Below are 22,520 nucleotides of genomic sequence, written 5' to 3'. Positions count from 1 at the left end.
GACATAAAACTTCCATTTTGGAGGGTCTTGATTGCCTGGGGATTCCTGACTTTCTAGCTTTAAGACATTCATTGCATATATTCAGTCAACTTATTCTATTTTTCTCTTATGCGTCTCACTGCTATCGATCCTCTTGTCAGAACTCGGCTAGGTAGGTGGGACAAGATGCAAAATGACTACCGGCATCTTGAGTTTTGGTCGTGCTACTTCTGATAAACCCCCTTCAATCACCCTGCACATATTCTCCCCTATACTTCCGTCCATCAGCTCCCAAGAGGAAATCTGTCCCTCACACCGGACAGAGAATCACCTCTTACATCATGGCTGAAGAGCTATAAACTTTGGATAATACTGGTGGACTGGTGTTACCTTAAGTTAGGGCATTTATTTTTATCATCTCTTCGTAACAAACCTACTAAGTCCATGCTATTATCCCATACAACAGATGAGAAAAGTGAGGCTTGGCAACACTGATGTACCAGGACAGAACACTCTTTTACAAGATTTGACATTGAAGACCTTGTCAGAAATGGACCAGAACTGACGCTGGATAACCCAGGGGGACTTCTTATTTACCTCCCATCGGCGGTCATTGGTGAAAATCTCGTCATTGGCCAGGTCCAGCTGGTTCCATTCCAGCAGAAGCTTCAGCTGCCCATTCCAGTTATCCTTATCTTGATCGTTGGTGCTAAAGGCTACAAGAGGACAGAGAAAAAAATCCGCTCACCAAATGCTCAGAAATAAGAGAGTCAGATCCATTCCATATGGCCAATTATCAGAGCCATTTATCAAAGGAGATTCTAAGCACGTTCTCTTAGAATCTGACACTCAGAGCTGTCATTTCACCGAGTTTATTTTCACTCATTCTTATCCATATTCTGTATGTCCCAGAGTATTTAATAAGAATCAATTTAGGCAATAATATCTCTCCTATCCTAAAACTATGCTATATAGCTGTTTCTCCATAGAATAGACTTAGATTCCATAAATGTTACATTTCAAGGACCACATCTCACTTATACCAAATTTAATCTATGAAATAATGAGCTATATTCTAACAATGGTCTACTTGTCTTCCAGAGCTAATATTTTCTGTGCCTATGTATCTCTATACCCATAATTTAAATAAATATCCTTACAGCCAAATTTCTGACAAGCACAGTAAGTATGATTCTAATGAATAGCTAATGCTGAACTTGCAGTTACTAGGTGCTTTGTCCTGCTCTGCATTCCCTACATATGTTAATCTGGCAGCTCAACTCTACATGGTCTTTGCCAAGGGTCTACTTACCTCAGGTAATTCCATCTTGGTGGGATTCTAAGACAGCAAAGTTCACACATGAGAATTTTGTTATTTTTTAATTTTAATTTTTTGAGGGGGGAGGTTATTTATTTATTTATTTATAGAGGAGGTACTGGGGATTGAACCCAGGGCCTTATGCATGGTAAGCACACACTCTACCACTGAGCTATCCCCTCTCCCATACACATGAGAATTTTAAAACTGATTTTTATTCATAAGCTTCAGGAAATCTGTAAACCCCCTGAAACTGAATGCAAAATAATTTATGTGTGTGAACTATGTGTGCACGTATAACCGAGCAGGACCCTCTGTCATCGGTGATCATCTGGTATCTGTAATGGTGTTTGTAACTGCTTAACTATGTAATGGCTTAAAGGGTTTTTCTCATTCTCCTGCTGACTAAGATTAGGCTGGAGAGGAGGGAGGCTTGGGTGGTCCACCCAACCCCCACATGGTGCTGTGTGCAGGGGTCATGCTCAGTGCCCTGCTTTTGACCCCAGTGCCCTCCCATTGACCTGACACCTCAGAAACAGCAGTTGGGTTTTTTGCCCATCTTGCTGTTCATAACTCACTCCAACTGTGCATGTCTGCAGTTGGTTTTGGCCCCTTGTGGTTTCCTTGTATCCTGTTGCTCAAGCTGCAGGACTCAGGCTGCAGTAGGAGGTCCTATGCCTGCTTAAAAGGCTAAAAGCATTTATCAACCTGACTAAGCTGCACAAGTTTTTCTCTAGAGCTCATTTCCATAGAGCCCCTTCCTATGCATCCTTTGTTCTAGGAATAAGGATATTAAGAGAGTCCCAAAGCTGGAGGTGAGCTTCATACCCAGCAGAGGGAAGGCGACCCCTGCATCTGCAGAAACAAGAACAACTTTGCAACAACTTGTTACCTTGTATGTGATCTCTATGGAAACTAGTTCTGCCCTGTGACCTCTTGAACTTTTACTATTAAATCCCTAGCCTTCTCTCCCAGGCAGGCTCATAGTCTTGGATGCATTAGCCTACTGTAATTTCCTTTGCCTGGCAAAGAAATAAAGCTGCCTTTTCTACTTTATCCAAAACTCTACCCTCAAGTCTCAGTTCAGTAAGTGGGGTACAGAGGCTATGTTTCAACAAAACATGTGTGTATATATATGTGGAACCCTGGGACAAAGGCCCATAGCTTTTATCATATTCTCAAGGCATCTGACACTCAGATAAGGGTTTTAAACCACTGTTAGAGACAGCTCTGCAGAGAGCACTGTGATCATATTCAACCAGGATTTTAATGACATTAAAATTCTTCTATTAAATACATACAACCAAGGAGATTTAACTCAGCAGGTCAACAGTATATTCTAACTTCTAATCTATGATAAACAAAATTAAGTGCTAGATTATATTTCAGGAAAGCTGTTTAAAGAAATAAATGCAACTCATTAAAAAGCCACAGAGAGCAACAGGAAGCTGAAACTGCTAGCGGGGCTGTTCTTACTCACCTTTGTACAATGCGTAGGAAATAGCGTTGCTCACAATTTCGTCCCCAGCTTCTTCCATCTTAATAACTGTTAATAAGTGAGAACTTTCAAGAATTTCTTTGAGCTGGTAAGATTTAAAAAGCAGAGTTGTCAGCCAATGATTTTAGGCATGAGGAACATAAACTACGCTCTTTGAGTAAGGAATCTTTCATTCCATTTTGTTTTTCAAGACCACCTATAGGAATGTTCCAGATCCTCTTCACTCCCCTACAGCACCTGTTCCCACAGCGTCTAGTTTCTAAATTGGAACAGTGAGTCCTTGACAACGACGAGAATAAGTATTGGGTCTACAAGGGCACACACAGAAAAAGGGCTCTTTCAAAAAGCTGAGAGACTCACTGACTAGGGGGTGAGAGTGTGTGTGTGTGCGTGTGCGCGCGCGCGCGTGTGTGTGAGACAAAGCCTGGCAGCACGTGGTAGGCGCTCAAGTGCTGCATGAGTGAGTAAAAAAGGAAAAGATAACAGAAAACCAGAGAAATCACCCAAGTGTGAACAAAAGCCAAGACAATCTGGTGACTGAATAAAGGGATGAGGAATTTGCTATATTAGCCTTTGTGATTCTTCTGTAATGTTTAATTTTAAAACAGTTTTTTAAGATTAAAGAGCTGGGGGGGGGGGGAGACACCCTGACTACAAGGTTTCAGGCGTTGGCAAGCTTGGTGGCTGGAAGGGTGAAGACGTGGACTAAGATGGACCCCTGGATTCACACTTTAGGAGGTGACCTGAAGGCTGCAGTTTCCTGGGAAAGGCAGGGCTGGAGTTCAAGAGGCATCTGAGGATGACGAGGAGGTAAATGAAAACTGCAGGAAAACATGGAGCACAGTGGGTTTGATGGAGAGACGAGGGGCTGGCAGCAGGAAGGGAGGGGCCCTTTGATCACGCTGGCAGCCTTTGTTCAGGCAAAGGAAAGCGGTCCAGGAAAGGGGTCAGCTAGAAATGCAAGTGGGGGGGGGTCCAGGTCCCGGGATTCCGGGGTGCAAGTGGGGGTGGGCAGCACAGACAGGGCGAGACACCTTCTCCTCCAAAATGGAAAGGAAGAAAGAAGGTGAATACAGACAGAGAGCAAACTGATGGAACCCAGAGACGCTGCAGGAGCTCCTGGCTCATCCCCCCTCCAGCCGTGTACTCCCACCTCTCCAATCCTGACCCCCCACGGCAGCCAGAGTCAGACTTCCTGACCACACTCTGATCACATCTCACCTCGCTTCAAATTCTTCAGTGACTTCCCATCACACTTTACAACAAGACCAAAGCAAGACCATTACAACAAGGTCAAAACCTGAAGACAGTGTTCAAGGGACTCCCTGGCATGGCTTCTCCGGTTTCCACCCACAATATCCACCCGCGGTGCCATCTTTCCCCTCCTCGGGTGGGCCAAGCCTTGTAGCTCAGGAACTTTGCACATGCTGCTCTCACCAAACATCCCCAGTCCTCAGCCTTTCAACCCTCAGCATCGTGCAGATCATGGCCCCCACGTCACTTCCTCTGAGAAGCCTTCCCCAGAGAGCCGTCCACTCCCAGCCAGGCTCCCCTGGCTCACGCCCCTGTGCATCCACACTGTCTTGCTTCAGAACACCCGTTCCGGTTTGAAATTACACAATGCACTGTACTGTAATCACGCGAGAAGAATCTTTTTTCAGTTTCTGTTTCCTCCCTGAAAACAAGCACTCCCTCTGTTGTGGACACTATCTTCTCTGAAGCGCCTGTTCCAGAGCCCGGCAACTGAATAAATGAATGGGTTTGAAATGAGTGAATGACATCTAGGTTGACCGAGAGACTGGGAGACTGCAAAGGGTCAAGTGTTCGAGAAGGTGGGGAACAGGTGCAGCAGAATGAGTAAGACGGCACTGGGCGGGGAGGAGGTGTGGTCCCAGTGGGAAGTCCACTGGGTCTCTCCAAGGGGACTGGAAGATACGAGGCCGGGTTTGGGGGCTGGCTGTCCACGTGATCAGTGAGGTCACCTACAATTACCCTGGAAGGGTGCTCAATTAATATGTGACTGCCTGTATACATTCATTAATTAATAATCCCACCCGAGCTCGGTCTTTGGGAAAGCTCCACCAACGGCAAAAGCCCACATAAGTGCGTAATTAAAATGCCAGACTGATCTTTACTATTGACGTATGTCTTCTGATTGATCTAATTATAATTATGATAAATATGAATATGAATTAGACATGAACCCCAGAAAGGATAAAATAATTGCAGAAGGTGGAATGTGTCTGACGTTTAGCCTACTTCAGATGAATTTCCTGCAACAGTTTCTTTGAAGCAGAAATAAAAATCCTTCATAAAGGCTGTGGGTGCCCATAAGGTGACACGGCCCCTTGGCCATGACCTGGTCTGGACTCTACAGTCCAACTTGCATGAGGAGTAAGAAGAAAGTTACTAGAACGAACCTAGGTCCCCCTTTGGTGGGTGAGCTAAGAGTTGTCCATTCCTTCCTCTATGAGCATCCTGGAACTGACGGCTGAATGCCTTCCATCCATCACAGGAGGTTACCTGGAGTACACTGCTCAACACACAATGTCTTCAGCTGACATCTACACTTTGGGACTGCCCCCTTGGTATGTCTGGAATGACTCAAACTGCTTAGGTCTTAATTCGTGGAAAATTGAAAACGTACAGTTGCTCTGGGTTTTACATAATTTCCTCACCCGTGTATTTTCGTACAGAGGAAACCCTCCATGAAAATTAAGCCTTTGGGTACTCACCACCCTTTCACTCACTGTTACTCAGGGTGGGGAGTAGCATGGCCAACTGATGACTGTGGCCTTGCCCAAGCAGTCCTTTCCTGCTTCTCTACTGAGACATGCTCCTTGCAGGGCACTCGGGCTCTGCTATCCGCTGTCAACCACACACCTGGGGAGGGGGAACGCAGTGGGCAGGAGTTGTTCCTCCCTACTGCTGAGACACGCAAAACAGAGACGCTCCATGCTTGTTGACGCGGAGTAAGAAGGACTTTCAGCTTTGCAAACAGACTAGACTTTTAGCCCCGTGTGCCTCCCTTTATGAGGTATGGAGAGTAGGCAAGTCAAATTATGTGAACTTCATCAAACAGGGGTAATGCGTTCCTAATACCAAATACTGATGCTAAGCTTGGGACTTAAGAATTCTTTGAAAGTCTGACTTTCTCTCCTCTCATCTTGAAAAACGGACTTCCACCTCGTTCCGCAGGAAGTAGCCAGAGTGACTGTCACCCCGTTCCAATCAGGACTGAGGAGTATCAAAGAAAAAGGGAGAATTGTAACCGAGTGGGACCCTCTGGGGCCTTCCCAGGACAGGACCGCACACCCCGCCTCCAGGTCCTCTGCCTGCTTCTTGTTTGCAGAAAAGCCGTAGTGTCCCAGGCCTCCCCGAGCCATAAGCAGCCTGGATCAAGAGCAAATGATCGATGATGGGGACATTGTGCTGCGCACCAGAAACGGACACACTGTAACTGACTATACTTCAATTTAAAAAAATATATAGATGTACGTAGAAATATCAAATCACTATGTTGTGCACCAGGAACTAACACAGTGTTGTAGGTCAACTGAACTTCAAAAACAAACAATATATAGAAAAAGAGATCAGCTTTGTGGTTACCAGAGGTGGGGATGGGAGCGGGGCGTTGGATGAGGGTAGTCCTTTTGACTACAAGGTCCATAGTTCCAGGTATAAGGTAAGTAAGTAGCAGGGATGTAATGTACATGATAATATGATTAACACTGCTGTACATTATACATAAAAGGTATTATGAGAGTAAATCCGAAGCATTCTCATTACACAAGGAAAACTTTTTTTTCTATTTCTTCAATTTTGTGTCTATATGAGATGATGGATTTTCACTGAACTTACTGTGGTCATCATTTCATGATTTACGTAAGTCAAATCATTATGCTGCACACCTTAAACTTATACAGAGCTGCCTGCCAATTATAGCTCAATAAAACTGGAAGGAAAAAAAAAAAAGAGTAAATGATTGAAAGGACGTGAACATGTGGTGACAAAAATAACAACCGAGCCTGGAGAACTGGTAACAATTTAAACAGTAAATCGGCCAGATGGCAGTCCCAGAACCTAGTTCTCCCCTGAAGGACATAGATAACAGTGTCCGATGCACATTCCTGAGTGTTTCACAGATGCTAAAACCCTGACCAAGTGGAAGACGTAACTACTACGTGATGAACATGAGCGTAGCCTCCAGACTGGCTGGAGCCTAAGGACTGACGGTGTTAACCCCTGCGACACCGCTCTGTGACCTCACCATCAACCAAACAGAGAACTGTGCACGGGCTGATCCTGCAGCCTTCACCTCCCCTCCTTCATCTCGCCTTTAAAAATGTTTCCACGAAACCCATCAGGGAGTTGGGTCTTTTGAACAGTAAGTGCCTGGACTTCTTGTTTGTTGCCTACAATAAACATCGCACTTTATTTCACACACACACACAAAAAAAAAAAATTATGGGAGTTTCAATTCCAGGAAAAAATCTGGTTTGGGCCAGAATGCAGATTCAAAGTCACTGAGAAAGCATAAAGCACCCGCAGCCACTAGTAGGGCCGGGCACTGAAGACGCTCTCCCTTCCCGGGAACCTGCTCCCCTACCACTCACCCATCTGATCCAGCTCTCAGTCTCCTCCTCCGGCAGCCGGGACACTGTGCGGGGTAAGAAGCGCACCAGCTTCTCCTTGATGATGGACGACGTCAGGGCGTCCTCCATCTCCACCAGGCTCGCGATCACATCAGCGATCTGCCCCGAGCCTTCCACCACCACGCAGGGAATTTTACTTTTGATGGAGGTATTGATGGCCTAGGGGAGAGGAGACAGAGTTGGCCAGATGGAAGAGACACGGAGGGTGAATAGAACCCAGCTCGGGACCCAGGTTCTAATCAAGCTGGTTAACAAATCACAATGACACATCTCTGCACTTTTTCCCTTTAGGGGGTTTAATTTCAATCAGAAGCAAAGCAAATATCTGCAGTCGCTTTAAGAATGAGAAATGCAAGCCAGATGTACGACACCCTGCGCTAATACCAAATTCCCTAATAAAGACACGTGTGGCTGGCAAGGCTTCCATAAGTAAGTGCTGTAAAATACCCCCATATACAACATTGCTCATCCCAATATTGACGTTGTAGATTTGACGACGGCTCTTAAGACGGTACCCAACGTTGTCACTGATCACTTATCTGATGGAGGTTAATAATATTCATACTTTAAGGTATAAAAATATCTCTGCAGTGGCAGCCACACTTTTTTGTTACGTTGTCTTGCATATTTCTCTCCTCAAATATTTTCCCTTACCCCTTTCATTAAAAGAAAATAAAAATATATTTGCTTTCTGGATAAACACCTACCACACTTGTGCTCCCTTGACCAGCCTAGGGGAATCAGGTCGGAAGAATTTTGATCACTTGACAGCAAGACAAAGTGGTGTGAGTGATGGGTATGAAGAAAGGACGACGCCCCTTCCTTCAGCCAGGAGTGAAATGTCTCCCTGAGAGAGGATGTCGCCCGTGAAGGGTGCGGCGCCTCCGTCAGCGGGGGCAGAGGGCACTCACAGGGTCAGAGGGCACTCACAGACCATGCTGGGGTCCGCCCTCCCCTCACTACCTGCACTGAAGGTGGGTGTCAGGGCAGTGCGGGGGTGGGAGTCGGGATGATAACAGGTCAGCTGACGGATGCCAAGAGTAAAGAGCTCAGCTGACAGTCTCTCCCTGCTCCCCTCCTCTCTCCTGTCCCCAGGTCTGCGAGCCGTGAGAAGGCGGAGCAGACTTGGTGGGAAATGCTGTGGACAGGCAGTGCCCCAGGACTGCAGCAGCTCTCTGGGAACCTTAATCCTAAATCTAAAATTTGAGAGAGCGCTAAGAAATGTAACCACCTTCAATTACTTTCTCTTCCCCTCTCTCCCTCTTTAACGTGACTGCTTCTTCAAGCATCTCCGTACTGTTTCACAGTGAAAAACAATTTTTTTTTATTTTATTTATTTATTTATTTTATTACATTATTTATTTTAATTTTTCTCTGAAAAATCTTTCCCTGAAAGACTTTTATTTATGTTGTTTTTTGTTTATTTGTTTTTTTGTAGAGGGGTTCATTATTTTACTTGTAAGTTTATTTTTTTAATGGAGGTGCTGGGGATTAAACCCAGGACTTTGTGCCTGCTAAGCACACATTCTACCACTGAGCTGTACCCTCCCCTTAAGATTTTTATTTAATAATGGTCTCAGCAGTAGCTCTCATAGCAGGTGTTCAGTTAATACCTGCTGATGAAGGAATGAATGAATGAATGAATGAATGAAAAGATCATTCTTACAGAAAATAAACAAAGGGAAGTGTTAGATTACAATTCTAAATAACTCTGCCAGAAATTTCATGTAACCCTAGGTGTGTATGATCGCAGCTCATCTCCACACAGATGGGGTGGCCAAGGTTTCCCAACACACATGCTGGTTAAGGTCCTTAAGTCTTGTGAGTTAATGTTGAGACTTCTCTTTGGCAGGTTGTTGGCCAAAGCCAACATCAAGTATAGAGGCTACTCATGTCGCTGCAAAGTCTCTTCCTAAATCTTCTCAATTGAGGAAACAACCCAAGCCTGTTAGGGACACACTGTGTGGTGGGAAAATGCTACCTACTTGCTTATAGAAAAGAAAGTAATCAAAAGCCCTGAAAACACAAATTTGTTGACTAAGTTTGTTAACCAATCTTCTAGAAAACCAAACCAAGACTCACTTTTAAAGTCTCCTTCCCACCTCCTTGGGCAAAACACACAATGGGGATCTTGCCACCGTAGTTGGAATCTGCAGGATAGAAAACATTAAAACTTAATTTGGGCTCATCAGAAATACTCACCTACCTCAAAGAAGTGGGGGGACCAGCAGTGTCTGCCCCGTGGGCCCAGGATGTGGTCTGATGGCTGCAGATCTCACAGACTTGACTACCTACCAGCTCATCACAATGGATGCATCTCTGTTCCCTAAACCAGTAACAGCATCACACAGGTCATGCTGCAATTTGCTAAAGTCTGTCAATGACTTACTTTGGCTGATATATATGAAGGCCAGGTTCAAGTTAGTCCTTACAATAATTACACTTTCACTCAATTGCACAGTCTTATACTTTCTTGAGAGGGTGGGAAAATTGCATAACTATGTGTTGCACTCAATTGCCGCATTCTCCCCTTGAAACCAATGTTTTTGGTGGTTCTAATATATACAAGTAGCCAGTATTCAAGAAGCAAACCATCCACTGTTAAGCTAGTGGGTGGTTTTTATCATTTATACCCTAGCTAATTGCATTGCTTTATCCGCACAAATTTGCCACAGTGGATTTTATGTGCCCTTAAATGTTGCATGCAGAACAGACAGCAGGTCGCTACACTGACAAACCAGGGTGGGACGAGGCGGCCTTGTCAATGTTCTACACGTTGAAGGGTACACATCACCGTAACCTTGGCAGAAGCATTTCTAGTGCATTAAAGAAGAGAAACAGCAGCTCTTCCTTAGCAGACGGACACCTAGTTGGGTGGGTTCACCAGGCTTCACTCAATAATTAGGAGCCACGGCTGGTGCTGCTGCTCCTCTTGTTAGTGACATTTGTCGGACATCCCACCTCCTAAATACCGACCCTGAATAGTGCGCTCGGAGATGTACTTCTCCAGCTGGTTCCGGAGCTTTGCCTCAACTGTGGGATGCCCGTGACAGCCGCTGTCCACTAGCAGCAGATGGGTGTGATTGTTGTCCAGGATGTACAGAGGGTCTCTCTTGAAGTCATCCATGATGTACTGAGCTGAAAAATATCCCTGAAAAGCACAGAGAAACTTGTCTTAGATTTATCTGTTGGCCAAAATGCATGATGACATTTTTATATGTTCATATGAAGGCTAACCCTTTGGGTTCGACTACACTGATGCCTCCTCCCAGAATCCTAAGTGCAGAAGGGTCTTAGAGATCTCACAGTGAAGGCCATCATTTTAAATACGAAGAAATGAAGGTTTGACGTGGTTGGGTCACTTGCCTACTGTCACATAAATGACCGGTGGCAATGTGAGAATCAGATTCCCAATCTGGTTTTTATTCCATCACCCTGTGCTCCTTTGGATAAACTCACTGGAACGGACATCATTCAGGAAAGCATGTGTGTTTCCAGACACACACACACACATCCGCGTATTTGTTGGGGATGTATCATATGACAAGACCTAGGCCAGGGTCTAGGGATTAGAAAATGAATAGGATACTTTGTCCCAACACTTAATGCCAGAGAAATAAAAACTTCTGTGGGCGTATAAAGAAAGAAGTTCCTGGCCCTCATTTAGTTGTTAAAGTATCAGGGTTGCCCTAGAAGGTGCTTCAACCCAATCTCCAAGAACACAGGTTAAGTTGAAAACTCAGTGGGGAGAGGAAGGTTATTGACTCTATTAACAACACCTATACAGTCAGAACAAAGGTAGAATGAAAAGTAAAATTCAAATGTTACAGTTCGTTAAGTGGCCCTTGCCCAGTCAGGAGCTCCAATCAGGAGAGTCCTGAATATGACAGATGAGATCATATTTGCGAGACAGGCAGCCAGGCATTTAACAGAAGAGGAATACAAAACCCGTGGATAAAAAGCCCTGACCACATTCATTGTACTCCGCCATTTATAAAGGGACTTGAGCATCCTCGGATCCTGGTAACTGCAGGGTAAAAGCTCCCAAGCACTCTGCTCAATTTTATCCCGTAACAATACAAGGAGATTGCAATAAAAACTCAGAGAAGGGCCCTTGCTCAAGACTGTGCATCTAGGAGAGGGGTGGTGACGCACAGACTTCCCTGCCCGCAGAGCCCCTCCTCCCCACCGCCCACCCGCCGCCTCCTGGGAGAGGCTCAGCAAACACCTTCCCACTTCCCACTGCCCCTCGCAAACTCCAAAGTGGTTACAGACACAGAAGTCAGATAATTTTTAGAAATAAGAACCATGGTAATTTCCCAAATCCTGAAGATTCACTGCCTAAATTTCTGAGGCATCCCAGATGGAAGAAGGTGTAGATTAAATCAGGATTTCTCATCATCTGGCTCAAAGCTGCTGGGTATAGAAGACCAGTTGGTTATGTGGTCCTCAACTCACTAGAAATGCTGTTTTCAAAATTTCACACTTGATACAAAACCTCATACGTCTACCTTGTCTTTTGAACGTGAAGTACACATTTGATTACGCTCTAAACATGCTCACAGGAAATCTTGGAGAAGGGGGCGTCTCACAGCCCTCTTAATGCCAAATTAACCAGGGGCCACAGAAGTCACTTCAATTCCTGTGAGTGTGGCCAAGCAAGAAGGCAACCGTGGTCTGGGCTTGAGCCCTCTTGGTGTGGATTCAGGTCATGGTTATAAAGAATCAAGAACCTGACTCTACCATAATTGCCTGGGAACAACTTCGAATGAACAAAGCACATCCATTGGTAACGCCTTTCCAGGAGTTCTTTGATTATGTCATCCCTGTTTTTAATTCCTGAGGCTCCAAAGGTGCTCCTTGTAAGGCCGACTCCCCTACGAGCTGCCTCCATCCCAGAGCCCCGTGCCATGCTCGTTCACCCCTGTGACCTCGCAGACCTCCTCGCGTCCGGCTGGTACCTCGACATCACAGTTCCTGATGAGGGCGTCCCTGTTGGAGACCATGCCCCAGGCCACTATGCCGATGGCCACGACGTTCTCCTCGGAACTCCTGCTGATGGTGTTGTCTCTCACCACCTCCCCGATATACTTCATCAGGCCATAGTGCGTGCCTCCGGTGAGAATCCAAGCGCCTGCCAACAAGAGAGGAACACAAGGCTCCGTGGCTCTGAGTCAGCTTCCCGTCCTGTGCTCACAGCCCCCTGAAGAAGCTCCCCCCGTGAGCACCAGCAGGACTGCAGCCACACTTTGGAACAGGCCTGACCTACGACCACATGGAAAGGAAGGAGGGACGGATCTCAGCGTTTCCAAGAGATGCTGGTTTAAAAAAAAAAACCCACAAATTCTAGACTCCACTCTAGATCCACGTCCTCAGACTCTCTGGGAGGTGGGGCAGGGCTGTGTCTTTAACTAGCCTCTTTTTATGGATAATAATTGCCTGGTTTGAATCTTTGAGCAAGTTAGGCAGTGTCACCATGCTAAGCGGAGTGCTCTGCTCTCACGCTACTCCCCCCACTTCCAGGGATCTGAGTGGTCTTCCTGGCATGACCCTGATGCCTACAACTTAACTTTACAGTTACACAATTTTGCACAGTGGTATTTCAAAGTTTATATCTGATGATTTTCACCATGTCAAGGATTTTGCACATTTTCCTTTTTGTTTTCAAAATTGAAGTAAAATACCTAGAAAATATTGTTTCACATAATAATAGAATCTAAAGTTGGAAATGCCCTTAGTCTAATATGCTACCCACAAGGGAATCCAGCCGGAAGCTTGGTCCCCAGCCTCTCTTGACTAGCTCTGGTAACAGAAGCCTCAGGGGTCCTGAGGCAGCCCTGTCCCCCAAACTTAGAAAGTTCTTTTGTTCACTTGTCTCCACTCTCTGATTTACTGCTGTCTTTGCCAGAAGGAACTAGTTGAGCCATCTCCCACATAAAAGTCCTTCCAATGGTTTAAGGCAAATGTGATGTAGTCCCTAGAAGTTTCAGACCCAATCCCTTTGGCCAATTCTCACAGAATGTGAGTCCCAGACCCCACACCCAGGCCCCTTTCTCTGGACAGATTTCAGCTGTCAACATCCCCCTTTCAGATGAAATGACAGAAGTAAAATAGCACTCCACGGGGCCAGCGCAGCACACATGAGACAATTAACCATTAACCTCCCAGCTCTGGCCCCTCACTTCATCTAAGATGTCCCAGCTCAGGGATTTTTGTCTGCTTCGCTCTATTATATCCCCAGCGCCTAAAACAATTCCTTACACACAGTAGGCATTTAATAAGTATGTGTTAAATGAATGAATGATGTGTACACAGATTTAGTAGTAAGGAAGCTGAGTTGCTAGGCTTCATAACAAAGTAATTACCTACCGGGGTCCCTTCTGGTTGGTCAGGAAATTAAGAATAAATGGGGGGTAGGGGGACACAGTTTCTTCTTGACATTAAGGAAGAACATACCTAAAATAAGACATGCTACCTTAGTTCTGTCAACTAATATTCTTAATTAAGAAGTTTTTTAAATGTTAGCCTTAGATAAACTGATACAATAAACGTTAGGCTTTGATAAATGGAATCTAATCTTGAGGAAACATCCGTCAAACTCAAATGGAAGGAAGTCTGCAAAAACAACTCGCCTATCCTCTTCAAAAAAGCCCTGAAAGACTGAGAAAGGCTACATACAGATCAGTTCAAGATGAAAGAAAGCTTTTTGGTTTTCTATGATATGAAAAGCTGAATGGGAAGAACATTGTTGAGATAATTAGCAAAATTAAAATGTAGACTCTCAGATAACAGAATCGGTCAGTGTTAACTTTCTCAGTTTTGAAAGTTGTACTGGGTTATGTGACAGAACATTCCTGTTCTTCAGAGATGCACACTGACATACTGAAGGATAAGGATTATGATACCTAAAATTTACTCTCAAATGATTTTTTAATCATGACATCTGGATAGTTACAGAGAGAGATAAGACAAACATGGAAGAATGCTAACAACTGGTGAATCTAAATGAAGGGTGTACAGATATTCATTGTATTATTCTTCCAACTTTTCCGTAGGTTTGAAATTTTTCCTAATAAAAAGTTAAAAAGAAAAAAATTAGCTGACTATTTCAAATAAAGCCACGGTGATTTGTTTTGATCTCTATCAGACAATTACGTGGTGCTCACAACCTGCCAGGCACTGTCACTGTTTCCCAAGCGCACCACTGATCTCAAAACCAAAGAGCACACGTTAAACTTACTTTTCTGATTGGCCAGGAATACTCTGGGAAAAGCTTCTATGTAAAAATAACGAAATGAAAATCTTATAAGATTAAAAGAAACATAAATTTACCCACAAGGAAGCATCTTAAAGCTGATTCTAAGGGGGCTACTGTGGGAACCACCCTCACCGCTCCCCTCCCCCAGCCCCCCATCTGCCAGGGCTCCCTGTCTGTCCCTCCACTTGAGGAGCTTGTTTTGAAACAATGATGAAGCACACAGTTCCAGAGCTTCTGGATTCCGCGCTAGGAACTGCACGGAGAACGGCACTCGGTCCGCGGGGACGCTGCGCAGCCGGCGTGGCGCAGCCCGCGCCGCACGGCCCCGCCGCCAACGCCGCCGCCGCAGGGACCGCCCGGCGCCGCCCGGGGCCGCGCGCACCTTTCGACTGCGCGATGTAGATCAGGCGGCTGAAGATCTTGCGCATGCGCGGCTTCAGGGCGAAGTTCTTGGCGCCGCCGGTCACGGAAATGACCAGGTTGGGCGTTTTCAGGTGCCAGTGCTGGGTCAGCAGCTCGTAGAGGGTCTCCGCGTCCGTGTCGCAGGACAGTCGGATATACTGTGGGGGATAAAAAATCGAGTGAGAACCTGGACGCCAAATCATTCCTCCAGGGGAATGCTCCCGAGCGGAAGCGTCAGGATTCGCACGTGTTCGCCTGAGCATCGAGCTCAGCCCAGCAAACCGGCTCCTCCGGGAGGGGAGAGGGAGCCAGGCAAGGTGGCCCATCCTGGGGCAGAGGCCTTGGGAAGAGACAGAGTGAATGGAGCTGGGTCACCTTCCAGCGGCAGCCGCAGGGCTTAGGGATGTGAGGATTCAAGGCTCAGCTCCCAGCTTCCTCTGGGTGGTTATGTCCCTGGGACGGAGGACACAGGAAGATTTAAGGAGACACCATTAACAATCATTGAACATCTTTGTAAAATCCTGCATAAGAGCCTGCAGTGTGGGTGTGTAGAGGGAAATGTCACCTTATTCAAGGCCACATTGATTCTCAGGAATGTCATATGCCAAGTAAATCACACGATTCACAAAAGCGTCTGTGGGGCCTTTTGTGACAGTGAGGGTCAACATGGATGTTACATGAGGCTGGAGAAAGGACCCTGGGTGACAAGCCGTCATCACCCATTGAGCTTTGCTGTTGCACATAATCGCACCTGGATTAGCCAGTTAAAGCAGAAAACTATGGCTTACCTTCCCTTTCTTCCCCAGAGTCTCAAACTGAATGTCCCCAAAGGCATCAGTGGGAAATTCCTTGGTGTGTTTTTTGTAATTCCATTTCTCACTTTGGTTGATCTGGGTGCCTTCAATGTGCTGGCTCTGGGCATAGCCACACTTGCACACGTTTTCCCTGAGCGGAATGATATTGACAGGAAGGAACAGATTTCATTAAACTTACCCAAAGATTTCATCACATTTCTTAAAATAAACCACACAGCTTAAATAAACACAAAGAGATTTCACCGTCACATCTGATTTTCAGCCTATTTTCATCATCTCGGTTGTTTAAAAACTGTCTTAGTGTTGTATCCCTGTGATGTGGACCATCCAGGCGATACAACTGTATCGCTTCTGAGAAAGAAGAAAGCTGGATGCAGGGAGCAGGGGGCACAAAGACAGAGAAGATTTCTTTAGTCTCCACGTGTTCCAGCAACAGTCCTGACCATTCTACACTCCCAGCCACTTCTCTCTCTTAGTGTCTGCATGGCATTTCTGTTTCCTTAGTGTAAATCGTCCCCCCACTTCCCGTTTAGGTTAAGCTAATTTGGGTTCCTTGTAACTGAAAGTCTTAACTACTAGAGTAAGGAAATTGTCTGTACTCAAACTACATGTCAAAACGTTCAATATTTTCTAGAGTTATAAAAATTGAGCAAGAACCTGTATCCAAAATCATTCCTCCAGCAGCAATCTTGTCTCCTTTTTGGGACAGTTTCCTGGGGCATCACTCAGTTTGGCCAAGGAAAAATGTCCACCAGAATTGATCACAATTTCTTCAATCCTTTCTCTTACAAAGCCTGGAGGCACTTCCTGAGCTTAGACTGTTCCTGATGGTCTCGGAGTCACCCCCACTAGGGTCCAAGTTGGCTTCCTCCCCTCTCTTTTTAGCTGTTATCATCCCACTATCCTTTGGGATCTGTCCACACCCACCCAAGCCCATTGCAAGACTGGGGAGGGAAGTCCTTGTTCTGCCTGTCCTTGCTATAACTGACGACCGACTCAAGCCCTTTTCCCTTCCAAGGGTAGGCCTGTGTCTCAGGTGACGGTGACTGAGACACTTCTCCGACTCCATCTTGGTGGTCTTTGGGTTGGTAGCCCTCCAAGCAGCAATTTGCATGATTTGGTTAACAAATGGTGAAGAGGCCAGGAAGAATGCCAGGAAGGCATTAGGAGCACAGATACATGGAAAAGGCATAGGAGTGACAGAAAGGAGAGATGGCGAGGACAGGAGAGAATCAGGAGGCTAGTTCTACCCCAAACAAGTCCAAATCCTATAGCGCCACACTGTCAAGATAGCAGCCACTAGCCACAGGTAGCTATTTAATTTAATTTAAAAATTCAGTTCCTTGGTTGCGCTAGCCACATTTCAAATGCTCACTGGACACAAGTGGGCAGTGACTGGTTTTTCTTGCATCCGTTTCTCCTTCTGCCAGGAGCAATGCCCTGGTTTCCCTTTCAGGAATCATGCCTTTCCACCCTAGGTCCATGTGGACACAGCACTCAAGGCTGATCGATCACGTATCCCATCGCCCAGTCCCAGGGATTAGAGCCAGTGCCTGGCCCAGGCCAGGCCAGTAAGAGCCATGAACGTGGGCCCAGGACTTTGGGCGAAATTGCTAAGAACATGGCCCTGTCTCCACTCACTGGGAAGCTGAAAAGGTTGTGGTGTCCCAAGGCAGTGTCGTTCTTAGAAGGGTTGGGAGCTGGGAATAAAAAGAATGCACAACTAGGAACCAAAAATCTGGGTTCAACTCATCGAGCTCCAGCCAGTCACGTGACCCTGGATAAAATCCTGAGCCCCTCCAGGCCTCACTTCGCCTTGTCAGTCACAGGGCACTAACAGCTACCTCGCAGTGTTCATAGAATGAAGCATCAAGCGCAGAAAGTCTGCCTGACGCAGCCATTAGCCAGTAAATATCTGTTGAATAAATGAATGAATGAATCCAAACTGTGTTTCCTGCTAACCAAACAAACAGATCAACAGCAGAATCTTTCAGTGACACGTGGGGAGTGCGTAGCGGATTCACAGAGTTTATACTGTGTCAAGATGCCTCGTAATGACTTAAGTTTATACCAAAGACAAAACAGAGCTCTCTTAGCTTTTCCCATGTTCATTTTCCAACTGTACAAAGTAAGGAAACACATTTTTTGAGAACCAGCCACGTGCTGAGGCTCTCTGGTGGGAATTTTACATCTTACCCCCTGAATTCTTACGGCAACTCGGGGTGTATACTTCGCTAGAGTTTTAGGATAAGAGGATTGGGTTCAGGAAAGAGAGTGACTGGCTCGAGGTCATGCAGCGAGCAGGCAGCCGGGCCAAGGCTGGATCCAAGGCTGATTCTAACGTGCCCGCTCTTGTTCTCACCTCCTTGGTCTGTTCACGGTCTCTGTTCAACAGAGTCGGTGCTATAAACGACAGCAGCAACTATCCAATCAGTTAATAGCCAGCCCGTCTCCTATCCCCAGCAGGCAAAAGAGGCGGGGGCAGAGAGGGGTGAGACCGGAGGGAGGGAAAGCTAAAATCGCTTCATTTGACGCGGGGCACGTTCCAGAAAAGAGCAGTGGTCAGTCCTCTCACTCACTGGCCCAGCAGGTAACACTCGCTGAGGACTGCCCGCGGGCAGAGCGGCTGGGGGCTGCTCCCCAGGGCTTTTGTGACTCAGCCTTGGTGTTTCAAAACACACGAGACTCCGAGGAGATGAAATCCAGATTCGATGGGATGGACCACAGTCAAGAACCTGACAGCGGAGCCAGTCAAACTGCCTCGTGTGCGCAGGCTGGGTGCCACCCGCCAAGCTCTATGAGACAGGAAGCTACGCTGCCACGGGCTCCCGGGCACGCGGAAATACTGAAGAGAGTGACAACCTCTTTTGGAGTCTTTACCAACTACCTCCAAAGCTAAAAATACGAAATGAAACGAGGCCTCTCTAGGGACAAGCTGCTTGCCAAATCCTTCCTGTTCACACGCCATTTCTGAGAATTGCAAGATGAAAACAACTTTAATAATGAACTAGTGAGCATTTGTTTGTTGGCTGTCATGGCGATCAATAATTTTATTTTTGAACATGGTGACAAAAACGGAGGGAAAATTGTTGCTTACGTGGCCTTGGAATCTTTGGTAAAGAAGACACATTCCCGTTTCTTAAAATTTGCTTGAATAAAATTCACCAAGTCCTTTGGAGAAAGAACATTGGAATAATGCATCACTAATACGTTCTCACCCCCTGCCGCTTTTAATGAATATAAATGTGACCTACACCTACTTCAAAGGTTTTAAGAATTCGCCACCTACCCGCAGCATCCAGCATGCATTCACACTTTCAGAGCACACAGACTTTGTAAAAAGAGGCATACACTTAAATTTTTATAACTAAATGCAAATTTTTCTAAAAGTTACTTGGCATCATCTTATAACAAATGGCATTATACACATACAAAGTATGTTTTTCCGACTGTAAGGCTGCTGGGGGAATGTAAGCGTTTGCTGATAGCTTTGCATCAATAATGTATTATTGCAAATTCCCATTCTTCTTATGCTTGCTTTTCAAAAGAGGATGGATTCCAAGCACTCCTTCGAGAATCACATCTGTCCCCCCATGGGCGTATCCGGGACCTAATTCTGACAAAACCACAAGCTTCCCTTTAGTTGGCAGAAGCAAACTATTTGGGAATCATTGAAAAAAACTTCAAAAATATCTACAGTCCTCAAAGAGGGGGAAGATATTTGCAACCTATATGAAGCATCATAAGGTTGGTAAACAGAACATGTAAAGGTCTATAAATCATTAAGAATAAGACAGACAACCCAGTGGGGAAATGGCAGAAGATAGGAGCAGGCATTGAATAAAAGAGGGCACACGAATAGCCCATAAATACATGGAAAGAAGCTCAGCCTCATCAGTAATGAGGCAAATGGGAAGTGAAATCACGAGGACATCCCATTACACACCCACTAGGCTGGAAAAGTTAAAGCGGCATTGACACCAAATGCCGCTCGGGGCGGTAAGGAGATTGGCCCAACCCCTCTGGGAAACAGACCACCACTGCCAGTAGTTACGCCCCTAGAAACAGTCCCCTGTGTCCCGTGAATGACCTGCAAGCTCAGACGCCTGGCACTGGGCGGGCAGCTTTAGGTGGCTGTCTTGCCCCTTGGAGGTGGGGCTGGCACCCACCTTCTGATGTCCTGAGACATCAGAGAATGGGGACCACGTGCCCCCTCTTACTGGCCTTTTGAACGAATTTTCCCCATAAGTCCTGTGTCTTAAACCCAGTCCTGGCAAGGGAGAGGTGCTTGCTGTCACCCACCAGCCTTAACCCAAAGAACGCTCTTCAGGGGGCCCGGCTCACACATCTAAGAAGGTTCAGGGTGGCCCTGCTCCTAAAAGCAAAACCCCAAATCCAAATGTTCACTCCTGTTAGGCTGGAAAAACATGCACGTGATGGGGTGCAGTGTGTCAGCAAGTCAGTCAACAACCACTGAGGCCGCCCACTGTGGAGGGATCACCAACACAGGATGGTGAGCAAAGCAGGAATTCACAGAATACTTCCTGTGTAATTCTGCATATATCCAAACAGACAAATCGAACCACATATTGTTTATGGACATATATTCAAATCATAAACTTACAAATAAAAATAAGGAATGGGGAACACAAAATTTAGGAGAGTGGTCCCCTTTGACACGGAGGGCACGCGGGGACTCCTGCAGTGCTGGTGGTGGGTACAGGACTGTTCATTTTAGTTACCAGGGGGAAAGGGGGTGGGAAAGGATAAATTGGGAGTTTGAGATCTGCAGATACTGACTACTATGTATAAAATAGATAAACAAGAAATTTCTTCTGTACAGCACAGGGAACTAGGCTCAGCATTTTATAGTAACCTATAATGAAAAAAATTATGAAAAAGAATATGTGCATGTATATATGTCTGACTGAAGCACTGTGCTGTACACCAGAAACTGACACAACATTATAAACTGACTATACTACAATTTTTTAAAAATTTGATATAAACCAATAAATAAATAAATAAAAGCTATTATCTTGGGGGAATAAAGTGTTCATTTTACGATTCCTCCTTAAGCTGGGAATTTACATTTGTACATTCTTTTCTACTTACAATAAAAATGTGGAAAGCAAACGTAACTTCTACACTCATCTAAATGCAAAAATTTTGAAAACCTGTGACGCCCTTTCTTCCTCATAACATTTTCTATGCACTTCACTAATTTTACGTCCACTTAACAAAGATGATGAAAACTCAACAGATGTATAAACTTGTGAAATCAATGATCGTGGAAGAGGGTTGGTGAGAAAAACTGCCTTGTTGCTAAAAGTTCCTTCTTAAAATGCACTTTGCAGAGGCATATGTTCTTAGGGGCAAACAGGACCCCCCAGAACTGGGATGTACTTGGTGGTCTCAGAAGTTCTACCCAAAGTCCATCACTGAGCGAAGCAGGAAATCCATCCAGAAGTCTCGAAGGAGCAGGGCAAGAGAGTCGGCCTTTGCCTCCCGGAGGCACCAATGCCTGCATCCAAGTGTGATCTGGAAAGGCGTTTTCTGCCCAACCCCCAGAGCTCTCTCACTGTGGAGGCTGGAGGAGGGGGGCGTTGGAGAACCCACCAGCATCCTTTACCCACTGTGTAGTTCTCAGGGGCCAGGGCCAAGGTCACAGCAGGTGGAAAAGCTAGGAAGGCACTGGGTGTTGGGCGTGGCAAGTTCAGGAGCGGCCCCTGAGATCAAAACACTGACATGGCCAGCACCCCAGGAGGCCCCTCCCAGCCCCTCCTCCTTCCTTTTTCCGAAGCTAGCCACTAGCCTGATTTTTAACACTCTAGTCAAGGGGAGCCCTGGTGTCAGACTGGCACATTGTCTTTGTTTCCTGACAAACAAGAGTATTCACTAGGACCTGCGAGTGAGCAGAAAGCCTGCTGGGACGCCTCAAGGCGCGGGGAGGACAGGGGTGGGAGGGGCAGCACAAAGAGGAGGATCTTCTGCCGGCACCCTCACCCCCAGTAGGGTCTCTACATCCTGAAAGCAGCACGGACACGGGCTTGGAATGAGGAGGGACAGGTGCCAAGGAGATTAATTTGAAGCCATGACAAGAACAAATGCAGACCCAGAAGGAGCCTCCGGCCACAAGGGTGAAGAAAAGGACTGGGATTCAAGGAGCGTTTCCAAGGTGAACCCACAGGGCTGGAAGCAAGAACATCAAGCGTTAAATATGAATATTAAAAGTGTGGGATTGAAGATTTCATAAAGTCAGCGAACGAGTGCATTCTTTAACAACCTAAGGCAACAGTCACAATCTTTAAATTAGGAATGGTTGGAAAAGGACACAGAAGGGAAAATGCCTCTACATTTGACAAAAATAATCCACAGAAAAAAAATACTGTACAATGAGATATGATCTTTTTAAAGAAGGAGTATTGGTCCCCAAATCATCCTAACTGCAAAGTGATGCTTTCTGACGTAGCAAGGGCGTTGGTGGGGACCGCCCTCGACTCACGCTCTCGCTGTAGGATATGTCTGTGCTCCGAGACGCACTGGAGTACAGGGTCCGGGTGCTGCCCAGCGTGCCGTTCCTTCTGCTCCTCAT

General features: G+C 46.0%; 1 protein-coding gene and 1 non-coding gene across 2 annotated transcripts in view; both read right to left on the bottom strand.

Moving 5' to 3' along the window:
• Positions 1 to 22,520, bottom strand: part of TRPM8 (transient receptor potential cation channel subfamily M member 8) — a 74,504-nt gene extending 51,984 nt beyond the window's left edge. Inside the window, exons 1-10 of the mRNA XM_032480543.1 lie at positions 22,431 to 22,520; positions 19,023 to 19,096; positions 15,899 to 16,055; positions 15,091 to 15,268; positions 12,412 to 12,584; positions 10,427 to 10,601; positions 9,533 to 9,600; positions 7,412 to 7,609; positions 2,778 to 2,880; positions 577 to 695 (exon numbers count right to left, since the gene is read on the bottom strand). Coding sequence (XP_032336434.1) covers positions 577 to 695; positions 2,778 to 2,880; positions 7,412 to 7,609; positions 9,533 to 9,600; positions 10,427 to 10,601; positions 12,412 to 12,584; positions 15,091 to 15,268; positions 15,899 to 16,055; positions 19,023 to 19,096; positions 22,431 to 22,520 — 1,335 coding nt within the window. The remainder of the gene's footprint in view (positions 1 to 576; positions 696 to 2,777; positions 2,881 to 7,411; positions 7,610 to 9,532; positions 9,601 to 10,426; positions 10,602 to 12,411; positions 12,585 to 15,090; positions 15,269 to 15,898; positions 16,056 to 19,022; positions 19,097 to 22,430) is intronic.
• Positions 1,408 to 1,479, bottom strand: TRNAG-ACC. Its single transcript has one exon. It is a non-coding gene; the product is annotated as a tRNA-Gly (tRNA).

Source organism: Camelus ferus, chromosome 5, assembly GCF_009834535.1.
Source record: "Camelus ferus isolate YT-003-E chromosome 5, BCGSAC_Cfer_1.0, whole genome shotgun sequence".
Taxonomy (NCBI): Eukaryota; Metazoa; Chordata; class Mammalia; order Artiodactyla; family Camelidae; genus Camelus; species Camelus ferus.
Note: the sequence above shows the minus strand (reverse complement) of the source record. Positions and strands in the feature narration are given on the sequence as shown.